The 17850-nt window shown below is 40.3% G+C and overlaps 1 protein-coding gene across 1 annotated transcript in view; it reads left to right on the forward strand.

The window, feature by feature from the left end:
* DAAM1 (dishevelled associated activator of morphogenesis 1) overlaps positions 1 to 17850 on the forward strand; it is a 174255-nt gene that overhangs the window by 89027 nt on the left and 67378 nt on the right. The window contains exon 4 of the mRNA XM_081227160.1: positions 17329 to 17400. Coding sequence (XP_081083286.1) covers positions 17329 to 17400 — 72 coding nt within the window. The remainder of the gene's footprint in view (positions 1 to 17328; positions 17401 to 17850) is intronic.

Below are 17850 nucleotides of genomic sequence, written 5' to 3' on the forward strand. Positions count from 1 at the left end.
TGGCAGCCCTTAAACCAAAGTTGTACCCCAATAAAGGGCAGTTGGGGGCTTCCCGGGGCTTCCCTGCATGGTGCAGTGGTTAAGAACCTGCCTGCCAATGCAGGGGTCACGGGTTCGAGCCCTGGTCCGGGAAGACCCCCCATGCCACAGAGCAGCTAAGCCCGTGAGCCACAACTACCGAGCCTGCTCTCTAGAGCCCGTGCTCCACAACAAGAGAAGCCACTGCAATAAGAAGCCCACGCGCTGCAACGAAGAGTAGCCCCCGCTCGCCGCAACTAGAGAAAGCCCGCATGCAGCAATGAAGACCCAATGCAGCCAAAAATAAATAAGTAAAATAAATTTATTTTTTTAAAAAGGGGGCAGTTGGTTCATTAATATTTATTTGCCTCCTCTTCCTATAATCCCTTTGTTTAATGATACCAGTTTGGGGGCATTTTTTCCTCCCAGTGTTACCAATTCTATCATTCCAGCTGTGCCTACTGCCACCCCTGCCATGGAGGGTCCAGGTGGTCCTGAACTCACAGTTTTTGTTTTCATTAATGTTGACTCAGCTTCATTAATGAAGAAGAAGTGAGCAAACTTGCCCATAGAATGAACCAAAACATATCTACCTTTCTTATTTGGTGCTTGGTGAAGTGAGCGGACATCTTCTGGATTCTTCTGTTGGGGTGTTATACTCCGGTTCTGTAGAGTTCTCTGTTTTTCAGGCTTGAGATACTGCCAGTGAGAGAACCTCCCCTTGGGGTGGATTGTCTCCAAATGTCTTTCCATTAATGGATCTGCCTGCAGGTTTCCTAAATTATGTTTGTCCCTCACAGTTGTTCTAAACTGTAGTGTAATGTGTCTGACACTATTTTTTCTAAGATAAATAGAAGCCGAGTAATAGCTATGAGAAAGACTTTGCATAGTCAAAGGCCATCCAAAGGGTAAGCTGAGAAGGCAGGATACCCCATTGATTCTCTAGCTGTGTGACCTGGGACGTATTTCTTAACCCCTCTCATTTCTCTCTTCTCATCTGTACAATGAGGTCAATTTCATAAGCTTGTTGTGAAAACTGAGAAAATATGATTTTGAAGTTGCCAGAGAACTTGGGACATGTCAGTGTTAGCTGTGATCACTGGCAATGTCAGTGATGGTGACAATTGAAACAGTGGTATGGACTGAGTTTCTGCTTGTTCACATTCATGCTAGCCTGGGATTCAGCTCCATATTGGTAAATAATGATACCTGATTTTCTCAGAACAGTAGTGAGTATTTCAAAAGCACCTCTCCCTTAGTTGTTCACAGGACATTTCAGAGGGGAAATAGTAAGATGGGAGGATACATTGTGTAAAATAAGGGAAGAAACCAAGAAAGTCTTTATTGTGAGCATCACAATAAAGGGGCCCCATTTAATTCAACAGTTTTAGGGCAATAGTAGTCAACGGGCAGTCCCTTAACTTCTGGGTAGAGCTCTGAATCTGATTTCAAGAGCACCCTTAATTTACGTCTTGGATGATGGAGGCCAAGAGGAAGTCAGACTCCAGTCCACTTCTTTCTTCCTTTCACCCACGTGCCACTGCAGCACTCAGTCCCTGCTTCCCATGGCAGCCCGTGGAGATGCTTACTTCATTGGGTTTGCAAACAACATTAAAATTCCTTCTTTGTGGCCTAGGAAAGGTAAGTGGTTGATAAATATCTTCAGTTTTCAAAATAAGACAATTAAAGAATATTTTTAGACCAACACAAAGATGTTCCATTAAACAAGTCAATTTTCACAAATGAGTAACTTACTAGGTCAAAATGAACTGGGTTTACAGGTTCTCTTCTCAGCCAGAAAACTTGTTCAAAGTTGCAGCATTGTAATCCAATAGTGCATTCTAGCTGTATGATTTCTAAAATTAAGCTAAAAAAACAAAATGTCAGTGTTGAGGAAATAATAACAGAACGTTTCAACACAGTTGCAGATACTGTTATTGTTAGGAGTCTTTTTATTGAAGTATAGTTGATGTACAATACTACAGAAGTTACAGGTGTACAATATAGTGATTCAAAATTTTTAAAGATTATACTCCATTTATAGTTATTATAAAATATTGGCTATATTCCCTGTGTTGTACAGTATATCCTTGTAGGTTATTTTATACCTAGTAGTTTGTACCTCTTACTCTCTTACCCCACCTGGCCCCTCTCCCCACTGGTAACCACTAATTTGTTCTCTTTATCTGTGAGTCTGCTGCTTTTTTGTTATATTCACTAGTTTGTTGTATTTTTTAGATTCCATGTATAAGTGATATCATACAGTATTTGTCTTCTCTGTCTGACTTATTTCACTTAGCATAATGCCCTCCAAGTCCATTCATGTTGCTGCAAATGGCAAAATTTCATTCTTTTTATGGCTGAGTAGTATTCCATTATGTATATGTACCACATCTTCTTTATCCATTCATCTGTCGAAGGACACTTGGGTTGCTTCCATATCTTAGCAATTGTAAATAATGTGGCTATGAACATTGGGGTGCATGTATCTTTTCAAATTAGTGTTTTTGGTTTTTTTGGATATATACCCAGGAGTGGAATTGCTGGGTCATATGGTAGTTGTCTTTTTAGTTTTCTGAGAAACCTCCGTGCTGTTTTTCACAGTGGCTGCTATTGTTAGGAGTCTTAAACCTAATTACCCGAGTGGACATTCTGGGTTCCAATAAATTGGCATTCTCTAAAATTTCTAAAAAAGAAAACTAACAAACTTCTGATAACTTTCTACTCAGTCATGCAATAAACTAGTATTTCCTGGTTGATTATTTTTTCTGTGTGAAATTTTTATGTACACAAAAAAGTACAGAATGTAAGAAACACCCACATTTAACAAATGCTAACATTTTATCATACTCACCATGGATTTTTAAGAAATAAAACATTATAAATATAGTTGAAGCCGAAAGGTGACCTCTATTCTGAAGGTGATATGTGTTTTTTTTTCTTTGCCCATATGTATATTATCTTACTCTGAATATGTATATTCATAGACGATATATGGTATCTCTTCATTTTAACTATGATATAATGTTCCATTATATGAACATGCCACAGTTTAATTATTTTTATCCCGCCTTTGGATAATGTCTATTTCCAAGTTTTCATTATTTAAAAAAAAATGCAGTGAACATCCTTGTATATGTGTTCAAGAATTTCTCTAGGATAGGCACCTAGACATGTAATTACTGGGTCATTTGGTTTGAACATTTTTACCTTTAAATGCTCTCCAAAGTCATTGTAATAGTTTATACCTGCAGTGAATTAGTTGCCAACCATCTGAGGGCTTGGTATTGTCTGAGGGGATGGAACAAGTATCTGGTTGCCCTGATCAATCATTTTATGTAAGTTTGAATGTTTCAGGTACAGGACACTGTCATTAAAGTTCTTCAGTTTTCTCCCATATACCTTAACCAATCAAATTAAAGTAAAAATTCCTGGAATAGGAAGTAAACATTTCATTTAAAACAGAAAAACCCAAGGTTTAGAAAATGAAAGCGTTCCATTCAAATATCTTTAAAGCTGGACTAAAGTACAAAATGTTACAAGTACCTAAAAATGGACAATTCACTCAGCATTATGTTTATTTGGTTTGACTACAAAGGAAACTGCTCTGTGTGTGGTTCACTCTTCCTCTCCTCTAGACCTCTTTGCACCCTCAGGTCCAGACCCAGGCAAACTGTGTTTCCATCTTTAGCCAGCTTTTGACTGATATATGCCATCACCAAACACAGGAAGTTCCTCTGAGGTATCCGCCACCTCCCTGGTGGGTGACTAAAGTGCAGGTGCAGAATCGGCACGTCTGCACAAACAGGCATGTTGGCAGTGGCTGGAAAAGCACACAATTGGTCTCTTTCTTCTCCTCTAACCAGAGCACCTTTATCTCAGTCATCTCTTTATACAAATTATGAAAGCCTCTCCCCTTTCTTGTACTCCTTGATTCCTTCAGATGTTGAGTAACTGTCTGTCCATCCTCCATGCATCTGCTTTGTGGATGCCACCTCTCTTTTTTTTTCTTGCGGTACGCGGGCCTCTCACTGTTGTGGCCTCTCCCGTTGCGGAGCACAGGCTCCGGACGCGCAGGCTCAGTGGCCATGGCTCACGGGCCCAGCCACTCCGCGGCATGTGGAATCTTCCCGGACCGGGGCACAAACCCGTGTCCCCTGCATCGGCAGGCGGACTCTCAACCACTGCGCCACCAGGGAAGCACCCCCTCTAATTAGGGAACATCAGGGTGGAAGAGAATGACCCTGTGTTTTACGTTCACTTATAGTCTTTCAAAGAACAATAAAAATAAATAAGCAATATATAGCTGAGACAAAGAAAGTTATCTTAGTTGGACAAACCAATTAATACGGAGTCATGGGGAGTATGGGGGTTGTGTGTCCCGTGGAGCTCTATTTTCCCCTCTGGAATGGGGGCTAGAGAAGCAGACACCACAGCTTTCACTCTGTACTTGTCACTCATGCCTGCATTGGTGCCCCACTGTGAGGAGAACACTCCTGCTTCGGCTCCAGTCACTGGAAGAGACTTGGAGCTGTGGGTTTGAATGGAGGCCCCGGGACGGCAGTCGTTCTCAGCTACCGCAGAGCGGCTATCTTTGGCTTCCAAATCTTAATTCTTAAGCAGATTCCTTTTGACGGCTCGGCTACAGGACAGATTCCATCAGGTGTTGATTGCAGAGTTTAGAGTACATGACAATCTTGGAGCTCTCAGTCTTTGCCATAGAGTACTTGTCAACAGTACTATTGTGGACCAAGGTTCCAAATGCAACTCTGTGAGGCCCTTTGAGCCCCTTGCCTGTGTGTTGAAGCCCATAGGCACAGCTCCATTGCATTTCCAAAATTCTGCAACCTGCATGTGTAGAACTGCACATTAAATGAGTGTTCTCAGCTATCACTATATCTCTGGAAAGGAGTATCACTGTAGTTCACATATGAGAATTCAGGACTGTCTGCCCGTTCCAGTTATCACCAGCCCAGGAACATGTAGCTCATGAGACACTCCAGACCAATGCACATCCTTTGTTTCAGTTTTCCTTTGGACTGTGGCTTCCTTCCCTGGTTAACGGAGTGCACTATGAATAACTCCAAGCAGAGATGGCATAAGATTTATCTTGATTACTAACTCTAAACAACTAGGGGTTGAAGCCTGGAGCACTGTGAGAAGCATTTGGTGGCTGTGAAGGATCTCAGTACAAATAGTGTGGTATTTGAATAGCACTGTCTGCCCTGACACATGGTGGGAGAATGTGGCATTTGTAGCAGATATTTACCCTCCTTTGCCCTTGAAGGCTACTCTTGCGCCTAGATTATGGTTGTACATAAGTATCACATTCCATGCTTCTTGCCTTTGCATCTCTCCCTGGTTCTCTCAGATTCTCTAGATGCTATGGCACTTACTTTCATAAAAAGACCACCCAAAGCCTGCCTGACTTCACCGTCTTCAGGAGATAGGTTTATGAAAGACATCAGTAGAAGGAAGTATCCACTTTGTAAGAGAGATCAAAGAAGGAAAAAAGCCACTTTTCCTGAGTTTTTTCTATATATATTCATTTCATTCTTTTCACTAATAGCTCTAGCACACCTAATGTTATTGAATCCACATTACGGTTGGTGCATTTCAGAGCCTTTCCCTTTTGGGAAGTAGGAAGAAGCTTTGAGCTTCCAGCATAAGTTAGAATGTGCCACTAATAACTTCTATGCAGAGTTCTCCAGATTCCTTACACTCCGGGAACCAAGTAATGTGTGGAACTAGAAACGGGGTACAGTAGAAAGTCTACCAAAGAATACCAACTTTAAATTAGTGTCTTAAATTCTCTTGTTATTCTTCAGTGCACTATGGAACAGCATTAGACTGGAGCAGTCTTAAGATGGCATCCTTTCATCGGTCCCCGTATGTCAGGAAAAGCAGTTTATGTTTCCTCGGTTTCTAAGATGTACTCCCCCACGTTCTCACATTTAGACATTTCTGAGACAGTGACATCTTCCAACTGATGCTTTTCTTTTTTCTTTCTTTTGCCAAAAATGCTGTCATTAATTCAGTAGTATTCTGTAGAGCCAACGATGGCTTAAAATCAGAAATATGGTTATGACTCTCCTTCTAGGGGACAGTTAACCCTGCCATAGCATTTTTCACAGGCATCCTGAGAATGCTTCCCTGAATGGAATATGCCGTTACAGGCCCACTGTTTCCCCTGATTCTCTTCATAGTTTAATTACTATTTTCCAAAGTCCTCTCTTTATGGCCTCGTGTTAAGCATTATATTGCAAATCATAAACACACTTTAATTGTTTTCCCAAGAGCAGGTTACAGAACATCAAAACCCGCTTTACAACATTCTGAAAGGCTGGTCTGGTAGCAAATCTGGTAGCAAGATGTGAGGCAACAAAGGCCATTGACACCACTGATTGGATTTCCACACTGCGTGAGGGTTTAGTGATGTGTGTCCAAACATGTTAATTTACCAACCAGCTGGACTAAATTGTACCTGGGTCTGTAGCACTCCCAGATGACACATGGGTCAAAGACTTGACTCTTAACAAGCTACATAGAAGTAATTTGTTTTATGTCATTACACACCTTTGTGTCATAGGCAACAGGGGGATGTGGGCTTGTATCATTTCTGAAAATAATAATTGGAGCCTGTTTCTTTTTCTTCGCTGTGAAAATGAAGGGAAATTGTCATCTAAAATTGGCTTCAGATGTTGGAGTTACACTGATTGAGATGTTTAGGCTCCAGTCATATTCCATGCTGTGAAGTGCTTTGCCAAAGAAGTGACTTATTAAAATAAATAAAATAAATGTCTTGTAGTTTGGAAAGTGGACTGTAAAGTCTCAGCTTTTAGTTCTAGGTAAGGATTGTGGCTATTTTCTTAACTATATTAGCACATGAAATGCATTTTCCCCCAGGATCCTGTAGCATATGACTTTTAAGATTTCAATTCTGTAAAGTCAGCCAAGGCTTTTTCAGGAAAGAAGAGGGTGTTGAAACAGGCTGGGCCTCTGAGCTGTTTAAGAAATGCAGCTGGCTTCTTTACTCTCAGAGTCACATTGTTACTCTTTGCTTCACTGCTGGGGTTCCCACAGAGAGACTAGATGTCTTTAAAGTGGCACTCTTTTCTTGCTTTTCTGATGTAGGTGATTTTGGAGAGAACAAAAATGATAACTAGCTGAGAAGTAGCACAACAAGCCTGATTTTTTTTTTTTAAGGGAACAGTGGTCAAGTGTAGTTTTCTTTCTGGCTGGGGGTGGGGTTAGGGGAGGGGGGGAGAGGGTCTAAACTCATTGAGTTCACTGCTTTTTTTGGTGAGCAGTACAAGAAGTCTCTTAGAAGTACTCCAGCTATTTGCCCAGCAAATTTCTGGGGAGGATAGACGACCAGGTGCATCTGTGGGTATAAGGGGGATAGAGTAGAATAGTCTCAGTGGATGCACAAATAGAAACCATGCCACACAGACTAGACAAGGCAACGGAAACAGGTAGAATTGAGGTGAAGTGGTCAGGATGGGGTAGGTGTTCTTCAGCAAAAGCTTTGGGCAAGCCTGAGCATTTGTGTCATTTAGGTGTGAGAGTCTGGGGCAAGGTGTTAGTCATACAGCTTGGCTTCCACCTTAACACCTTTGTAGACTGCGTCCTCTTCAACCAGGCAGGACTAGTCATACATATTTTATTTTGCTAAACTGTAGTTATATTGAAATGCCAGAAAAAAATTGCTGAATGTTCTGTCTATAGCACTCTTCAGAGTGATCTCCACTTTTCACTGTCTTTGAGCTACTTAACAAATCTGCAAATTGTTTAAAAACAACTGATAGCAACACAAATGATCTTGTCCATTGAAGTAACTTGTGTCTGATGCAATTGATTATTGCTGTATTGACCAGTTTTGCCTCTATTTGTAAACCAATGTTCATACATATCTTTGCTCTTTGAATTTTCTTTTGAACTGTTGTAACATCTTACTGGTTCTCTCTCATTTATTAATGAGTTCAACAAAATCTTTGACCTGAGTTCATGCCATAATTTTACCTTTAAAAAAATTATCCTTTATCAGTACAGAATTTTAACTCAGGGAGAACTGAGGGGCTACCTTATTTTAAGTAATCTGAGATCTTTTATCAAATTTTAAATGAGTACATTGTATGATAGTGGGAAGCCCTCTATGAGAAAACATGCATTGTATAGGGAAAAGCAGAGCTCAGAAGGTCAGAAGAGGTGTCAGGCTTCATACATGGAAGAAGCTCCTATGATGTTTGAAGGGATGCACGTACAGGCGGGGAACAGGGACAGCAGATGTATAATCCAGAGACCTGAAAAACAGTACCCTAAAGGAGCCTAAACTTCCCTAAAGTTTCTTGGCGGCTAGTGAGCCTAGGTTCTATTCCATTTCTGTTAACTTATATTTATGTTTTAGAGATAAGGTGTCCTCAATCTTATAGAAAGAAACCCAATTTTACTATTGAGTTTATGTCTAACTTTGTTAAAATATGTATGCTTGATAAAATAAGGACTATCCATGTTGACCTCTGTTTCATGTATCTTTTATTCTAAATCATAAATGTTATTCTTTGTGGACCATCAGGAAAGCGAGAACTTGTTCTGTTTCCCCTTGGAGAGACATACTGGTCGGATATCTTCCCAGTGCCCTCTCAGTAGAGACCATGTAGAGTTGAACATCACCGACAAGCATGTGAGAAGAGCCCTTTCATAGGAATTCAGATGGATGTATTGGGGTTATTTTTTCAAGTAGTAGACATGAGGGTGTGATGACCTTATGGAAAATTTGAGATTTATTTATGAATTGAGGAAGATAAACATTTGCTATTCAGTCAGTGGAGAACTTTTGGCCTGGTTAGGAGATGACTTTGGGAGAACATCATAGCTTTATTCAAATCATTTCTATATTTGCTGGGTTATTGTTCATAGGAGAAATTAGACTTATTCCATGTAGTTCCCAAGGGCAAAACTAAGGCCAACAAGTGCTTGAAGTTACAAGAAGACATCTGTCAATTCAGTTATGAGGTGAATTTTCTGACAGTCGGTGAGAGCGCTGGTTCCAAACAATTGTGGACCCTTGAAGCCTTCTTTCAGAGAACATATGATCGATCACCTGCCGGTGACCTTCTATAAGGGATCCCTGTGAGGAGAAACTCAAACTAGGGTGTCTCTAGGGTCAAAGTCCTAGCTATCTAATTCCATGATGGCTTGCCTTAAAAACATACAGATGTTTTGTAGCATTAGGAAAAATGGGGAAGGAAGTTTGCTCTTCTTCTGTGATTCTAAATGCTAAATGTGAAAGCCATTGTTATTGCGAATCACCCTCCAGTCTTTCCAGAAAATGACTGACATTCTAGGCTTAGGAGGGGGTGTTGGATTTCCTGGCAGATGCAGTAGATGCTGTTCTGTAATCAGTCCTTGTGTGGGCCCAACCGGATTTGGGCAGCAGATGCACTTGATGTGTAATTGTGGCAGTGGCCAAAAAATGTAACCAGGCTTGGCAGTCCCAGGAACCACATGACTATCTTGAAATGTGACAACATAGGAAGTATTTTTTGAAACCAACTGCCTGCCTTTGGCGAACTTCGGTTATAGGATATAGTTTCAGCCCACTGCTAGGGGTCAGAGGTAAATGCTGGAAGGACTGAGTAAAGCTACTGTCTCGGGAGTTCAGGTTTGTGGACCCTACAGGGTTTTCTCTTCCCGATGAAAGAAGAACAAGAGGGAAAGAGTTGGAGGCAAATATCAGGATTTAAAGGACCTAATGATTCTGTGCTGTTTTTAAAGATGAGATTTCAGGAAGCAGCGAGCTTGGTAAAAAGGTAGACTTTTCAGGCATGGCAGGTCCTGCTCCTTCTCTTGCAAAAATGCACATTACTGGGCAAGTTCCACACACTTATGTGTTCATCCTAACTTTTAATTGGGGCTATTGGACATAGAGTGGCTTCAAGGAGAGGAGAAAGCATGGAAAATAGTTGGTGTCCAAGTAAGAATTTTGATGTACTCCCGCTCTCTTGAGAGCCAAGCTTAATATAGCACAGGGTTTGGCAAACTATGGCTCGTGGGTCAAATCTGGCCAATAACCAGTTTTTGTAATAAAGTGTTACTGAAACATGGCAGGGCTCGCTCTTTAAGTGTTATCTATAGCTGCTTTCACGCTGTACAAGGGCAGAGTTGAACTGAGTAGTTGCAACACACTGTGGTCTACAAAGCCTAAAATATGTATGATCAGGCCCTTTACAGAAGAAGCTGGCTGTACCATACTTCATCATGGCCATCTTTCAAGAAGATGCTAATTATACTACTATTGAGCTAGAAGGGAAAGTTAGCAGAAGTCATTAGCAAGGCCTTCTGCAACATATTTTTCCATCTTCCATCCTACCTGCTCTTCCTTCCCTGTTCCTTGGACCTGGTCTCACCCACATTGTCATCTGTTTCCTATCATTCACTTGAGTTTATTAGATGCCACACACATCATGGAGACATACCTAATAGAATAAAATATTTTGACCTGTCTGGCCCTTTCTGCCTGGTATTCTATGAAAATTCTAGGTATAGAGTGAATTTATTTAACATCTATTGTGTTCATTAGTATATGGGGCTGAACCCATGAAATCCAGAATGTGAATGACAGTTTAATGCAACAGGTGACTATTTTGATCATTAACAAGGTGTAGCATTTCTTGAGCCTATATGATCATAGTTAACATGTTTTCTAAGAGAATCTTCTTTAAAAAGGGAACAGGTTTTTATTAGTGTTTAGTTGCCTTTGTCCTGTAATGAACATTATCAGAATAAAGTTTACTTTGTATCATACTGAAATAGTACCTTTCTGCTGTTGAAATTCATGTAGTTAAACCTTAGTTTGTCTCTACTGTTTTTGAGTTAATGGTACTATTATATATCGCTATAGAAGATTTTTAGCTGATCTAGATGGTTAAATAGTGTGTCTTTATTTCCTAACAAGTATTATCTAAGAACCTCATGGGTTTGTAACTGAATGGATATTTATGGCCTTTGTTGGCCAAATGCATGTTGCTTCTGCCTGTGATTTGTGGTCTAGTGAACAGCCACAGAACGTGTCCTTTACAATTGATTGACCTTTGCACAGCCTATTTTGGGCCTTCTAAGAGCATCTTAAACTAAAGAAAAACTGTACCAGGTCTTACATATTATTACTTGATCCTATTGGAAATTTTCCCTGTGGTAATTTCAAAAGAAGTATTTACATTAAGATTTCATGTTTAAACTGCACTTTGAGACCCACTTATGTCACTGAAAGACTTCAGCTGCTACCAAGAAATTGTTTGCAACACAAATATGTAAGTGTGGAAATTTTAGAAAGTGTTAGCCTGCTTTGGGTACATACATCTTAGCCCAGATCATTCAATTTCTTTGTCTGCATAAAAAGCTGATATTAGGGTTAATAGTCTGCTTTAGAAATAGAAAATCCAATAAGAGGAGATAATTAGAGAAATGTTTTAAAATAATTTGCTGTAGGGAGCAGAGGGGTGCCCCAGGGATAGAGAACAGAAACACCGCAAATGTTGCAGAGTCTCGACCTGATGTTGTTCATGTCACACAGAACATTAGAAAAAGCAGAGCCCTTGTCCTAACAGAACACGTAATGCTTTCCAACTTACTTCTATTTTAATTGTGAAAATAGTGCCTGTTCTTAGTAAAATGACAGTTTGAATCATACAGAAGTTTATAAGTAAAAGACTTTTCCTACTGCTACCCAGGGGTTAGCCATTGTTAAATTTTATTATATCTGTTTCCAGAAATGTTTGTCTGTAGTGTACATATTTTTTCTATAGATGGAAAATAATATTTTAAAGCAATTTTTCCCTTCATGATATACTGGGTCATTTTTAACATCATTACACAACTCTACTTCATTCTTTGCTACTGCTACAAAGTAGTTTATTCAACCATTCCCCTTTCCATATACTTGTTAACTTTATTATATGCTAATTCAAACAGCACTACAGTGAAACAAATCTTTGTAATATGTAACTGTGCAAGTGTAATCATGGGCTAAATTCCTGAAAGTAGACTGACAAAGGCTGTGTGTGTTTTAAATGTGAACAATTACTGACAAAATTTACCTCCAAACTGCTCCAATTTTTTCAGTCCTAGTAACAAGGACTTAGAATAGCCATAGCTGGAGATCCTTAAAGAGTATCATTATCATCCTAGCTAACATTTATTGAGCACTTCTGTGTGTACTGTTCCCAGATCTTTATTTACTTGTATTAACTTATTAAATCCTCACAATGACCCTATGAGGTAGGCACCCCTTTTACAGAAAAGGAAACTAAAACTGAGTCACATGCAGAGGTTACTTACCTTGCCTGCCTAGAAGTCACTTAAGGTGCCTGTCTGTTGATGGTGGTAGAAGAAGTGGAATACAGTCAGCTTGGATTGAAAGAGAGAGGGTAGTGAAGCGAGAGACAGAAGTCTGGGATATAGCTGTGAATGCTTACTTCAGAAAGAGTGCAGACAAATGAATAATGCAAAATTTATTCTTATGGGCAAACTGATGCTGAGAAAAACAAATGTACTGTCGAACATTTAAAGAGAATGGGGGAGGATCTCTTGGATTTTTTTTTAGTAGCCACTGACCAGAGATATGGAGTGAATAACGTGTCAGTCGGAAATGAAGTGAGGTTAGAAATAGACTGTATTTCTTTACCTTCTAAATGAGTTGGTTGATTAGAGCCTGATTTTAAAAAACAAAAACAAAAAAAGATCAACGTTCTTGAAGGTCCCTTGTACTGTACAAGTTCCCTTTACTAGCAAAGAGTTTTTTTGTTTTGTTGTTTTGTTTTGTTGTTTTTTCAGAGTTTGAGATTGTAGGAGCAAAGTGGAAAACCAAGAAAAGAGGTTAAAGCTGTAGTCAGTGCAGGCTGAAAGCAAAGGCAGTGTCAAAGTGCCCATCCAGCAGGAAATTTTGTCCATGAATACTCTCTTATTGATGACTATCAAGCTACTAAGAAAATAGGATGAGTTGGATTAGATAAATAATAAAATAATTAACGTTGAGGAGTTTCTTCCCCCTCTAATTACCTTGTAAAGGAATTAGCTGTTGAAAGTTAAGGGTTTTGTAACTTAGTCACTGAACAACATAATTTTTTTTAATTACTGATTTTAGGAATTGGGCCCTCAAACTAAATATAGTAACAAACTGTGTTTTCCATGGCATCTCACTATTAGAGGCATGTAGACTTGTAGAGCTTGTAGGGACTTTAGAAATGGTCTAGTCTCACCTCTTATTTTGAACAGAAGAAAAACAAGGCCCAAAGATATTCAAGCTTAGCAAGAGATGCTGATTGAATAAACCAACAAGTAAGTTCTGGAACCTCATCTTTGCATGGCCTATCTGGTCATTTTTCCATCATACCATCTCTCTGAATATAAGTGATGTTTGCACATAGTCTCAAAAACCAGTTATCAGTGGAGAATTTAATAACATAAAATGTTTATGTCAATTCAATTCTAATTAATCTAACAGATCCTCTAAAGATAAGCATATATCTTAAATGCTTCTTACATTTCAAGAAGAAACAAAACTAGATATTAATATGAATTATCCATTCTGTAGGTAGAACGAAAAGAGCATTTAATGTGATTGCTAGAACTTGCATTCCCGTAGGACAACCTTCTCTAGGGGTCTTTAAGGATTACCTACCATCTGTTTTAAAAGAGAGGGGAAAAGCAACTTTTTAAAAGAACAGAATGAAGGCAATATTCTTGCTTATCAGAGGAGAGTTCTAATGGAATCACTGAAATAGGTAGCCAAAAGTAGAGTTAGATGTGTATGGTTTAGGGAGGGTTTTGTTTACAATTTCAGTGTCCACAGCTGGTCAGTGCTCTGGGCTCATCTTCAGGGGCTCTTGAGAAATCCCCATGAAGACAGCCGGTAACATGAGGTGTATAACAGAACGGGAGAACAGGTTAGGGAAAAGCTTCTTAAGTGCTGTCTGCATGCACACATTACAAAGATAGATGAGGTGTTGATAGAGGGGCAGTAGAGTTCCCACAGAAAGTCTAGAGAGAGGGTTCAGAGGTAGCCCGGGTAAGACATCAGGCCTTAGAATAATATTCAGAAATGTTGAATGTAGCAAAAGTAGCACTAAGGGTTTAGGGAGAGGTGAACTCATTTTTGGCCGCTAACCATGTTTGAGTCTCTTATAGTGAAGTGGTGAAGAGTGAAAAGCCAGCTTTGCACTCAATGTGTATTGCTTGTGGTTAACCTGAGGTCTAACCTTAGGAAAGAAGTTGCCATGATTCTTTCCCACTGCCTCTGAATTTCCAGCAGGATGACCTTTAGCAACACATCTGTCCTCCCTTTACCTCTGTTTCCTCTTCGGTAAAATGAGTATAATGACAGCACCTACCTCACAGGGTAGATTAAATGAAGAGCGCAGTGATTAGAACAGCATGGTCGATGCATGGTAAGCTCTGTATGTGCTGGATATTACAGTTGCTTCTATTACAACGACAGTAGTACAGTTTATACAAGCTCGTGTATTTTTCCACTTGTTTCTCTAGAACAAGTAAATAGAACCAAGACAGATGACTCAAAGAATAATACGTACTTGAGGTTAGTAATACAGAGGACCCACCCTCCCAGGAATATTATACATGTTACCCTTCCATCAGCGATCTCTTTCATGGACTTGTTAGGAGAAAGTCTCCCCCTTGGCAAGTCTCTGTGTCCAGTGCTCTCTCAGGGACCTCGGAGAACAATTGCGTTCAGATCCTTCTGGCCTGTGTCTGTGTATCACTGCAGACTCCAGAAGCCACACAAAGGAGGGGGAGATTTGGTTCACAGGGATGAGCTTCTCTTGGCTACTGTAGCACACATCTGTATAGAAGGACCAGGGAAATGCACTGCTAAAATGAAGCACTCTGAGGATTACCTCCCCGCCTCAGGGATGTAGTGATAACACTTAGTATTTTTACGAGAAGCTTTCACATATGTTAGCTCATTTGATTTTTCTCAGCACTGGGGGCATGTAAAATAAAAATGAAGCTTTCTTCCCCTTATTTTGACTGCAGTATCTAGATCTACTCTTAATCTGTTTACATTATTTTAAAAGCATTTTCAGAGTGTAGAGATTTCTCTCTGTATACTAATCTTAAGCTTCTAAAATGATCGCTTTCCAGTAACCAGGACTTCATAGCTTACAGCAGGCTCTCATGGGACCCCAGACATGGGATGTGATTTTGTCGTAACTTTGGAAATTTGCCCTAGATTGAGGGACTAGAAAGATCTGGCACCTTCTATTTCATTTTATAGGTTCAAGTACCATTGAATATCACTGGGTTTTGGCTTGCTGAAAACATTGGTAACAATGAGGTTTTGCAAACTTTAATACTTCATTTTAATAGGAGAGAAGTGTTCAGCATTTACACTACCATTGTAGCTATTTTATTAACATGTTAAGTAATAATCAGGGGCTGTTCTAAAAACTCATCAGATTTCCTAAGCTTTTTAAAGCCATGGAAGTGTAATCCAGTCCAACTTCAAAGCGGCTGCTATAGCCTTTGTCCCCATCATCTGGGATGTTCAGTCTCCAGATGAAATTCATGCAACTCCCTGAGTTCAGATATCAGTTACTGCCAGCTTTCAAGGCACTGTAAGCAACAGTTACTTTGCCCCCTTTTCCTGACTACTTAAAGAATAGTTTTGAAATTGTTTCTTTTATCTCACCAGAGTAGACCTGCCTAGAAAGATTTGTTTAGAGAAAGTTTGTTTCTTTTCTTTTAAGTAAAGTGTAGGACTGAAATTAATAGCCCTACCTTGGAGCCGGTATCCCAAGGATGGGGATCCTGACACAGTAAATAGGTAGTAACTACTTCATTGTCCGGTAGCAGCTCCGTGTACCTGGCCCAGCTCTTCTCCGAGGGGACAGGAGATGCCGATTATACTAAGGTGTTCTCTGAATGTGAAGCTAGAGAAGAGCTGAAATTTTCCCCTTCAAGTTTGTTTGGTCACACAAATGACTTGGAGCCACACAGGTTTACAAACATGCATGGAAATCTCCCACCACAATGCCATCTTCAAGTGGACTCAATGCTCCAGTGGAGCAGAGGCCACAGCCACCTGATTCTGGGGGGAGGTGTGAGCTCAGGCTGACACAGAGTACCCATCCACAGAAGCCCTGGGGGCTCTGGTGCTGGCTTTAAGTCGCCTTGGTTTGTAAGATGCAGGACTGACTGGAGCGGTTTAGGAATGGGTTCCTGAATTCCTTGGGTTTCAGTTCTCTTCAGTTCAGATATGTTACATTTTCTCAAACTCACAAGCTGTCATGGCATGAGGGCTGGACTTGGGACTCATGTATGTTCATGCTGTTACCTTCCATCCAATGTCGGGCTTTATTTTACCTCCTCATCTGAAGCAGTATCATCTACTTTTGGTCACATCAAATGAGACCTTTCTTCAAAATTTTTACTGTCTGCTGGAGTCTGAACAAACTAATGGGAAAAAGTCCGGTTAACAATTGGCCAAGTCCAGTGGTCATTTTTAAATTTATTTATTTTATTTATTTATTTTTGCTGCATTCGGTCTTCCTTGCTGTTCACGGGCTTTCTCTAGTTGTGGCAAGCGGGGGCAACTCTTCATTGCAGTGCGCAGGCTTCTCATTGTGGTGGCTTCTCTTGTTGTGGAGCACAGGCTCTAGGTGTGCAGGCTTCAGTAGTTATAGCACGCTGGCTCAGTAGTTATGGCACACGGGCTTAGTTGCTCTGCGGCATGTGGGATCTTCCCGGACCAGGGCCCAAACCCATGTCCCCTGCATTGGCAGGCGGATTCTTAACCACTGCGCTGCCAGGGAATCCCCCTGTGGTCATGGTTAAAGGCAGCTTTCCCTCTTTTGTGGACTTCATCCAGACGTGTAGTGTAGCAATACTGTCCTCAGTGCGACACAGGACCTAGAGATCCTTTGTCCTTGCAACAAACACAGAGCGCTTCCCAATGTTATTGCGCCCCTGAAGGAAAACAGCATCATACCATGTGTGGCTAAGTTCCCATGTCAACTCCCCTTGGACGCTGGTTCAGAAAATGTCCCCTTTGTCACACCTAATTCTGACTTCAGCACTCTCTGTGGAAATTGGATCAGGAAGACCACCCTGATCAAGGGGACAGTCTGATGATTTAAAGCTAACATTAAAAGACAAATATCTTGTATCTCAGTGTCTTCTAATGGTTTGTGTGGGCCATCGTCTAGAGGCTCTGGAAGTCAGATGTGCTTGTGGCTGTTGTGTATATACATCTGGTGGTATATCACTTTTTTTTTTTTTCTTTCTCTTTAGGACCAGGAAGAAAACAAGGGAGCAACAAGTTGGCCTGAATTCTACATTGATCAGCTCAATTCCATGGCTGCTGTAGGTATCCTTTCTGTTCTTCAACTCACAGTTTAAAATGTAAGTTTAGTACAAAGCACACAGTTGCACAATAAGTATTCACTTGAGTAAGAACTGCCAAATGTCATTATCTTTCCAAACTCCATTCCAAACGCTCAGTGTTGGGGAGAAAGGGGAGGCAGGAGTGGTATTTGACAAAATGATTTTTTTCCAGTATGTTTTAAATAAAATCAGCACATACTAAAATATAAGTGAGTTTAATGTTATTAGAGGAAATATAATCATAAATCTGGCCTCTGTTCAACTTTAACTTGCAATTGTTCCTACCAATCATTTGGAACTTTGATAGGGCTGAACCATTCTAAAAGTTAATACCATGTAAGAATAGTACAATGAAACTATCCCTTCACTGTTCTCATCCTTCTTTTTTTTTTTTTTTTAAACGGAGGACTTAGTTCCTGGGTTCTTGAT

This window comes from Mesoplodon bidens, assembly GCF_964165515.1.
Source record: "Mesoplodon bidens genome assembly, chromosome: 3".
NCBI lineage: Eukaryota > Metazoa > Chordata > Mammalia > Artiodactyla > Ziphiidae > Mesoplodon > Mesoplodon bidens.